The sequence below is a fragment of the Lycium barbarum genome, chromosome 9 (assembly GCF_019175385.1).
Source record: "Lycium barbarum isolate Lr01 chromosome 9, ASM1917538v2, whole genome shotgun sequence".
NCBI classification, from domain to species: Eukaryota; Viridiplantae; Streptophyta; class Magnoliopsida; order Solanales; family Solanaceae; genus Lycium; species Lycium barbarum.
The window spans coordinates 31,410,819-31,421,002 of NC_083345.1; the positions used below are offsets into that span (position 1 = coordinate 31,410,819).

Genomic DNA, 10,184 nt, shown 5'->3' on the forward strand with positions numbered 1-10,184 from the left:
CCGTACCAACAACAACAGCATGAACAATAAATTTCTTGAATCTCTATAACACAATATAAACACATCAATTAGACAAAAACACAAAAAATAACAAGAGGGAAAAAGAACCAAGAAAAAGAAGCATCAACAAAAGGGAAACACATAGTTTTTCAGCATGGAAGAAATTATCAGTAATAACTTTATAATCAACTTGCTTTGAAGGACCCCAAGACAACATACGAGGAGACTTCAGACCATGAAAACTTGAAAACCCTCGAAAGATAGGGAAAACCTCCAACAGCCACACATTTAAAGCGTAAGGGAAACCACTAATCATATAACGTCTAGATGGCATGCTCATGAAAGTCTTCACACAACCACGAATCGACCGTACCAACCAATTAAAACAAAGAGAACCCCAAGGATAAGACACTCGAAGACTGTCATCATCAATTATCTTCATTAGATGACCTTTAACAACACATTTCTCGTTACGACCCAACAAAACCCTCTCCATTAGATAGACCTCAATAAGTCTAACAGGATCACTAGATCTTTCCCAAAACTAGCAGTACGATTACTTGACTTGATCTGTAAGAAACTCTTGAGATCACACAACCTTATTCTATCCTGATTTGGAAAATAAAGTCTCAACAATCTATTTGGTCTGCTAGACACAACACTAAAATCGCCAACACAAGAATCCAAACCAGTAATAAGACGGAAAGACTCGGAATCAAATACACACACGCGATCAAATATCTTAAACTTTAACGCACTATTATTACTAGATGAAAGTTGCGATAAAATCAAGCAATGGAAAATACTATCACTCAGGTGGACATCAACCAAATCCATAAACTGTCCAAACACACCCTTTTTCAACAAGTCCAATTGAGAGACACTCAAAAAGGACAAATCAAACTCCAAAAATGAAAATCACCACTCCACGTGCCACCTCCTTCAACCCAGTGTTCAAACTTAACCAAGCGATGTTCCTCCTATAAAAGAAAAATTAATGTCAACAGAAACCAAGAATTTACATAAGAATAAACCAAAAATGAGAATGAAAATAATTAACATATACCATAATAAAAAATCAGCCCCTAGACTGGTACACAAATACCTGCATAATAGAAGAAAGAACCAAAACACATAAGATTACATAAAAAGCCAACATTATTAACAAAACAACACCAAAAACACATAAGATTGCATAAAAACCAAAATTATTAACAAGACAACACCAAAAAACCAAGACACACATAAATTAACTTAATTCATGAAGTTATGCCGGAACAGGCATAACTTTATGCCGGAATCGGCATAACTTCAGTTTCAAAAATCAAGAACTCTGCCGGACCCGGCATATGTTGCCTCAGACAAACACAGTCTTCATGAAAACACAGGTTACTAAACAAAAAAAAACACCAAAAATCTTAAACTAAAGTTTATAATCAGGAAAACATATAAACTTTCATAAAAACCAACATTATTAACAACAAAAAAAACACCAAAAAATCAAAACACATACAAACTAACTTAAATCACGAAATTATGCCGGAATAGGCATAAATTCAGTTTCAAAAAACAAAAACTCTGCCGGAACAGGCATATGCCGCCTCGCACAAACACAATCTTCACAAAAATCAGATTATTAAACAAAAACAACAACAACAACATAAAACAACTGTTCACAGACAAAACTTCAAAGATTCAACAAAGAGAAAACCAAAACGCATATCAAAATCAACTAAAACATATTACGACATTCATAATACGACATTCAAAAAACCAAAATATATACATGGGGAACGAAACTAAAGTTCAAAAAATCATACAGACACTTTAACAAAACACTATAATTTTAAATAAAAAAGGATCAATTAAATATAAAAAACAACGAAGACAAAGATATCAATTCAACAAACAACAATTTAACATAAAAACAAATATTGAAACGAGCAAAAGATCCAAATTCGTACCTAAATTTTTGAACAGATAAGACAAACACAAAATAGAGGAGGAACGAAGAAGCAAAAAAAGAAGGTAAGGGTAATTTCGTCAAAAAACTTTCATTAAACTGGCGGCAGGGGCAAAAATTAAAGAAGGCATAAATGAGGGGCAAAATATAAAGACCAGCCCAAAAGAAGGGCACTCCGCGCAAAAAAATGTTTTCAGCTTATAAGCTGCTTTAGATAAGCTAAACCAAACGGGCCCAATTATTTTTTGGGGCTTATTTTATGCCCAAAATGACTTTAAGTTGGCTAGTCAAACACTCAAAAAAGCTGAAAACAGCTTATAAGCGACTTATAAGTCAATCCAAACTGGCTCCTAGTCTAGCGGAACAATCATTTTTTTTTCCAAAAAGTAACAATAATTTAAACATAGAATTTGGCAGGGGCGGATGTAGTATGGTAGGGTGGGGTTCAACCTCAAACTTTCGACGTAAACCGTGAAAATACTGTGCTAAATATTCGAAATCTGTGTGTGTATATATATATATATATAAAGCTGGGAATAGCACCGGCTGACTTGGCACCTCTTTATCTTTTTTGTAGTTTTTTTGCCTTTTTACTTTTCAATTAATATGTAAAACTCAAAAATCACGACACATGTAACGGTCAACAACGTAACAACTGTTCCTCTCAGCAACAAAAAAAAAAAAAAAAAAAAAAAACAATCGTTCCCATTATCCCCTCAATTGGAAAAATCCAAAATCTACATTGCCCATCGTTTAACTTCAAAGGTTGTTCTGCCGCTTCATAAATTAAAGGAACAGAAGAAATCAATGGTTGCTGAGAATTTTTTAGCAACCATAAAATATCTCCGCTTCGACTCATTGATTTCTCCACGAAAGGAGCGATGAGTTGAAGCGGAGATTATCGAAGAAGCTTCTACCCACCATCTTTAGCATATTTTGGTACGCCTGCTTTAGAGACTAATTAGGGCTCTTTCGCAAATGTTTCTACATTTATTTTAAATCTCTAGTTATTTTACTTAGTGTTATCGGCCATGTGCACTGTAGTTTAATTTGATTTTGTTGTCTCTTGTGTTGCTAACGAAGTTTATTGCTCTTTTTTTTTTTTTGGGGGGGGGGGGGGGGGGGGGTTAGTTTTATTATGTTTTGATACTTTTGATTTTGATAGGGTCGTTGACAATTTCAAACTTTAAAATAGTGCAGGTTCTTCCATCAGCAGGTGTTCTTCAACCTTATAGTTTCTCTTCCTAACCTTACAATATGTTTTATTTTGAGTCCACTAAAAAATTAAGGGTCATCGATGTCTATACTTTGCATATTACATTTTTACCTTTCCAAATGGAATGGGAAGTATGGCATTTTGTCAATGTCTTATCATTATGTTTTTTGCTTGTAGTTCAATTCCATATCTGATTGTCTCTCACGGCTCTCAAATTAATTTCGAATTGGTTAGTTTCATATGCTTTTGCACTGTTACATTTTTATTTGGAGTGTTAAGCAAACTGTTGTGCAGAAGGCTCCTTCTATAATGGTATGTTCTTTATAGAAGAAAAGAAAGGGAATCGTAAGTTGGAAAAGAATAATATACTACTCTAGATCTGGATATTCTCTACTATTTGTGCTAAGCCAAAGTAATCGGAGGCGAATTTAGGATTTAAAGTTTCTGAGTTCCTACAAGAACTTCAAATTAATATACAAAATTGAGTTCACTATCAAATATTTACAGATACTTAGTGGATATATTAATACATATATAATATTTCAAAAAACACTACTAGATTCCGGGTAATAGTAGAAATTATGTTCAAAAAGTTGTAAATTGTCTTGCAATTTTCATGTTTTCTTGAACACTCTTAATTTTTTTTCCTCCATGTGGATTACTTTCAGGGATTTGACACTGACTTTCGAAGTGAAGGATAGAAATCCTAAAGAGAAGAGGGATGGATGAGTGATGCTTTTCGATGAGTAGTAGCAGTCACTGAATTTGAATCTTTAGTTATGTCCTCAACAAAGAACTTCTCCTAGCCTTTTATTGACTACTAAGACTGAGAAGGATGATAATGCTATCGGTGGTGGCTATTACAAATGACTGTAGTAAAAAGTGGTTGTTGATAATGATTTGTAGTGTATTCCCTTTGGTTTTAAGTTTTAGCATGTTAAGATATATATTTCTTTGATTTTACAATGAAAATTTTCAATCCTTATGTAGATTGTTCCCTTGGAAGGAATTAGTCATTTCTTTCCTCCATTTTAACAGTACTAAGCAGTTTTAGAGACTTATAAACGGTGTAAAATATCAGTTAATTTCCCACTCCTATTTTTCTTCAAAGTTCCACTTTAACGCTTCCGTTGTTATTATCCAGAAAGAATCCTTTGAAATTTTAGGTTATTGTTCAAGTATTTCTTTTTAAATGAATTATTTGTTGGTTCCTTTTCTCGATGCTCATGATATAGTCAAAGTATTTGGTCTCTTATGTATTTGTATAGACAGATGTATCATCTCTTTTTTTCCCTTTTAAGATTAATGTTACTGTGATTTAAATAGGTTTAATGATCTATATATATTTAGTCTTAAAATCATGGAGTTGTATGTTTAATTTGTTTGGTGAGAATCTTTTCCAATTTTTAGTACAATATGTATTAATTAATTTTTTCAGTAAGATGTTATCATATGCTTTAAAATTTGAATAACTTATTTTGGAAGTGAATTTTCTTTTACCTGTCGTGATAGTTATATTGCTGTTGCATGTGAACTTCAAGTTTTAAATGCCTGGATGTATTTTTATGTCAAGATTTTGTTAAATTTAATCAACACTGCATTGTCTTCTATCAAATCACTTTGCTTTGCTATGTGTATTAGCAATTTTAAAAGGGTAAAATAAGTAACGTAATTATGGCGATAAGTTAAGTGCGAAGCGTGGACATATCCACTACTATAGATATAAATTGAGTGTTGAACCCCAAACTAAAAGAGGCCATGAGTTCAGTGGTCGGGCAGCTCAGCGTAAAGCTCATCTGTGAGAGGAGACTGAGTTTGATTCTCCTTGACCACATTTTTATATCAAATATGCTTTTGCCTACTACTTGACAACCTCTTTGATGCAAGACTTATTTTTGTCTTTTCCATTTAAAAAGGCACGTTTCTGTCCATAAAATGATAGGACCCGCTTAATATTTTTTATTCCATTCTTTTTTGATCTTTTTGATTTTACACAATATTTAAAAAAATAAAAAGCTTTTCACCTTTGACAAGGTTTTTCAACATCAAGACAAAAGTTAGGGTTTCAAAAGATCAAAAGCTTTTCTTCAATGCTTCTTGGATTTTACAATCTCTCTATCAAAAAATCAAATAAGTGGGTCTTCTTTCAGCTTAGTTCCAAGTCATAAGCTTCAAGCAAACTCTTCTTGTGATCTGCTGGTATGCTTCAAAAAGCTAAAAATCTATCATCTATGTCTTTTCATTCGTTATTGTAATGCAATATTGCTCATGCTCATTTATGGGATAAATTTTGAAAATATATGCAACACTATAAGCTTTTAGGCATTCTTTTTGGGATATTTTTTTTTCTTTTTGAGAATGCAGCTTTTTGGGATTAAGTTAATCAAAAAAAAATTGGATTAAGTTAATCCCACAATCAGAACCAGAAAATGGAAAAAGAGAATTCAAGTACACCACCCACTGATACTTGGTTTAATTCTTTTTAATTGAAATAAATTTAAAATATACAATGTAAAGAGATTTTACCAGGTTATTACAACTCCTTCAAGTTCTGGTTTAAGCTCTTCTGTGTCAAATTCTTCTTCGTGTCCATTGTTCATGATAAAGATAAACTGTTGGATTTGGATCTCCCTAAACCTAATCCTGGTGAAAGAAAGCAAATCTCACAATATTCTTATAATGAACGTGACCGAGTAAGGAGACATTATAGAGAAAATGGCCAAATGAGCCCCAAACGTTTGACCAAAATCCCAACTACACACCAAACCTTTGCGGGGGTCCTATGACCCCCCTGGTCATTTTAAAAGTGGAATAATTTGCTCCCTGAAATGCTATACCCAGATCTGAAATATGCAGTGAATTACACGCCCCAACTAGCATTTAACACGTGTATTTTTCATTTAAATCTATTTTTATTACTTTTTCCCTAATTCTTCTTCTTCTTCTTCTTCTTCTTTCCAACACCTTCCACCATTAAACAATTTCATAGCTCCAATGGAAGTTCTTAAATCAAGAACAGAACCTTTCATCATTGTATCACCAACAAAAAAGCTTCAAATTTGAATAGCTTGAATGATGGAACAATAAGATATCTTTCTGTTCATCTTTAGCCCCAAAATTCCCTCTGCAATCAGTAAGAAACTAAAGGACTAATTTGGTCCTGATCTCTGACCTTTTTTTGGCAAAAGGTTTTCTAGGTTCTACTTCTTCTCCTAAAAAACTTTCCATGCCAAAGCTCTTTTCATTATCCATGGCTCAAATGGAAGATAGTTCCACAAAGAGGCGGCAGGAAAAAAGCAAGTTTTTTTTCTCTTTTTCTAAGTTTGTAAGGAAACTATTCCGGAAAGATTGCAAGAGTGTCAAGGCAGCGGTGGTGGTGAGGAAGAGTGGGAGAAATGGGTTTTGTGCTAATGGTTGTTTGGCTATGATTAAGAAGAAAATAAGGATTTGGGTTGAGGTTGAGGTTGAGGAGAAGAGAGGGGTGAATGAGCTTTCGAAGGAGGTGAAGTTCGTGGAGAAAAGGGTAGATGGAGGATTCGCCGGTGCCGGTGGGTAACAGTGGCGGCGGTGGTAGCGGAGGTGAATAGTTATAAAAATTCAATATTGAATAAAAAGAAAATGAAAAATAAAGTGAAATAATTTTTAAAATAAGAAAATTAATATTAAATTAATAATACTGATAAAAATAAAGTTTTAATAATGTATTTTTGCCTTTCACTCTCTCAAAAAGAGTGGATTACACTTTCTTTGCCACCTCATGCCACATCAGCATTTATGGAGCAATAAATTCCACTTTTAAAATGACCAGGGGTGTAATAGGACCCCTGAAAAGGTTTGGTGTGTAGTTGGGATTTCGGTCAAACGTTGAGGGCTCATTTGACCATTTTCTCAGACATTATATTTAAAAAGGACCATGCCAACCTCGTGATCATCCATTCCCAAAGAGAGAATTTGGTGGACTAATGCGTCAATTTAATCCTGACTGGTTTGATACTTCGTATTCTGAATAGTTAGAATATAGTGTTAAAGTTGATGCAAGCTTTTGATTATGTTGCTACTTGTTTAAAAATGAACATGGAGGAAATAAAAGAGTTGGAGATTCTTTTACAAAACGTGGTGTTAGAGGTTGGAATAAAGGTATAGAAAGGCTTAATAGACATATTGGTGATGTGAATAGTTTTCACAATCGGTGTTTCAAAGATGATGCTTAAGGAATCAAGAACAATCGATTTTGACAAGCATAATGAGAAAGATAAAAGTGAGTATCGAGTTCGGTTGAATGCTAAGGTTGATGTGACAAGATTTCATTTGAAATAAGGAATGCCTTTTCGGGGCCACGATGAAGGTGGAATTTCTACAAAAAAGGAAAAAAATTCTACAACTTTTAAAATGGTATGCAAATAGGCATGATGAAGTGAACAAATTTGTGCTAGAAAATTCTCCACAAAATAACATAATGATTGCTTCAAGTATCCAATAGGAGATCGTGAATGCTTGTGCGAAAGAAACAATTAAAGCAATTATTGAAGATTTAAATGGAGATTTCGTGAATGCTTGTGCGAAAGAAACAATGAAAGCAGTTGTTGAAGATTTAAATGGATATTATTTTGGCAAATTGGTTGATGAATCTAAGGATGTTTCTCATAAGGAACAATGGCTCTTGTTCTTAGATATGTCAACAAAGAAGGCACACTTATTGAGAGATTCCTTAGTGTTATTCATGTTAAAGATACAACTTCAATAGCATTGAAAGATGCTATCTATTCTTTGCTTTTAGAGCACTCATTGAGTCCATCTCAAATACGGGGACAAGGTTATGATGGAGCTAGTAACATGCAAGGAAAAATCAATGGTCTTAAAACTCTAATTCAGGAAGACACTTCTTCAGCTTATTGCATACTTTGCTTTGCTCAGTGCAATTGACTCTTGTAGCTATTGCAAAGAAGCACTATGATGTAGATCAATTTTTTGATATTGTTGCTAATGTCTTGAATATTGTTGGATGTTCTTTTAAGCGCAAGGAGATTCTTGGAGAAGATCAAGCAAAAAAACTAGAGGAATTACTAGTGCTTGGTGTAGTTCATACGGGAAGTGAACTAAATCAAGAACTTGGGCTTCAAAGGCCAGGCGACACCCTTTGGGGATCTAACTTTAAAACAATGCGTAATTTTATTGCATTATTCTCATCAATTGTTCATGTGCTTGAAATAGTTGGAAGTGAGGGTACAACTTTTCTAGAGAGATTCTATCTTTTGAGTTTGTGCATATGTTGCATTTGATGTTGAAAGTGTTGGCAATTACAAATGATTTGAATATGACATTGCAAAGAAAAGATCAATATATTGTGAATGCTATGAAGCTCATTGATTTTGCCAAGAGGCAATTACAATCGATGAGAGATTCTAAATGGAAATCTTTGATTGAAGATGTCTCTTCATTTTGTGTGAAGCATAATATTCTGATTCCTAAAATGGATAAGAACTATCATATTGGAAAGTCAAAGCGCAAGAGTTCAAATGTCACATATTCGCATCATTTGCATGTAGAAGTCTTGAATGTTGTTATTGATTTGCAACTTACGGCATTTAATAGTCGTTTTGATGCAGTGAATAGTGATTTGTTTCTAGGTATTGCTAGTTTGAGTCCGGATAATTCTTTTGCAAATTATGATAAAGACAAAATTATAAAACTTGATACACTTTATCGTGATGAGTTCAGTGTTTCCAAGCTTGAAGATCTCAGTTACGAGCTTGACAATTATATTCTCTTTGTGAGACAAGACAATGATTTTTCTAACTTGAAAGGACTTCGAGATCTTTCAGAAACATTAGTTGAAACAAATTTGCACAAGACTTGGAGACTTGTTTATTTGCTTGTGAAGTTAAGCTTGATATTTCTTGTGGCTACTGCAACGGTAGAAAGAGCTTTTTCTTCAATGAAGTACTTCAAAAATGACTTGCGAAGCAGAATTGGTGATGAATTTCTTAATGATTGTTTAGTTTGTTATATAGAAGATGAAGTATTTGAAAGTGTACCAAATGATGCGATTATTGATCGTTTTCAAAACATGACAAGTCGTCGGGGACAATTGTAATGGTGATATTTACTATATATATGTATCTCTTTTTCATGTTGATAATGATCATATGATTTGGTTTAGCCTGGCTCATCTGCAAATATTTTACTTTTTTGTGCTCTCACTATAACACTTGTACACCTGAAAAGTAAGGAAACAGCTGAATAAAACTCAATGAGATTTATGTGGTGCAGAGAATATCTCAAACCACTTTATTTAAACTAAAGTATAGTATCATTTGCTTGTATCCAGTACTTAGCTGTTTCATGTTTACATTACTGACATGCAAACTTTTGGGCATATCGGGGTGAGGGAGTTTGAAAAGTATTTCTATGATTTTGAGTGTTAGGTGGATTGTTAATTTTTAAATTTTTGAATATCAACGTTCGTTGTTTGGTTTGGTTATTATTGTATGGTACCTTGAGGCCTGTACTAAAATTTTAAATCTTGAACCCCTAAAGTTAAAATTCTGGATCCGCCTCTGGAATCTGATAAAATATATAATTGGCATAAAAAAAACATACAATTATGTTGTATGTATTTCGTATGTCACTGTATATCCACTAATACATTGGACATACAAATAACTTACACTTGACATATAAAATACATACAACTTTTTATTCTTCTTACAATTGATGACATACACACGAAATGCAAAATACATACATACAACTTGTTGTTTTGCTTCTACTTCGAGTTTCAATATGAAATTCCATCCAAAATCAACTCTAATTTTCACTAAACTACCTCAAAAGTTAGCATATAAGCGCAAAAGAATTTTCCCAATCATTTGCAATAAACCAAATCCAAAAAAAATAACAATTTTGAGAAACCTGTTTTTCGATTCAAACCTTCGAAGCTTTTTAATGGCTGTCAATGGAGCTTTTCATGTGTTTGGTGATAAGGAAAGAGAGGAAGAGAAAATG

The 10,184-nt window shown here is 33.3% G+C and overlaps 1 protein-coding gene across 1 annotated transcript; it reads left to right on the forward strand.

Annotated features, from left to right (window-relative positions):
- Positions 1–7,832: 7,832 nt before the first annotated feature.
- LOC132611833 (uncharacterized) lies at positions 7,833–9,273 on the forward strand. The gene is made up of 3 exons (XM_060326200.1): positions 7,833–8,007; positions 8,094–8,402; positions 8,468–9,273. Exons 1-3 carry the CDS (start codon positions 7,833–7,835, stop codon positions 9,271–9,273), a joined length of 1,290 nt encoding a protein of 429 aa, XP_060182183.1.
- The last annotated feature ends 911 nt before the right edge of the window (positions 9,274–10,184 follow it).

Coding starts and splice junctions, on each gene's coding strand:
- LOC132611833 (XM_060326200.1), top strand. CDS start 7,833: ATGGCTCTTGTTCTTAGATATGTCAACAAAGAAGGCACACTTATTGAG. Junction 8,008..8,093: donor ACAAGGTTATGATGGAGCTA/GTAACATGCAAG, acceptor TGCTTTGCTCAG/TGCAATTGACTCTTGTAGCT. Junction 8,403..8,467: donor TGAAATAGTTGGAAGTGAGG/GTACAACTTTTC, acceptor TGATGTTGAAAG/TGTTGGCAATTACAAATGAT.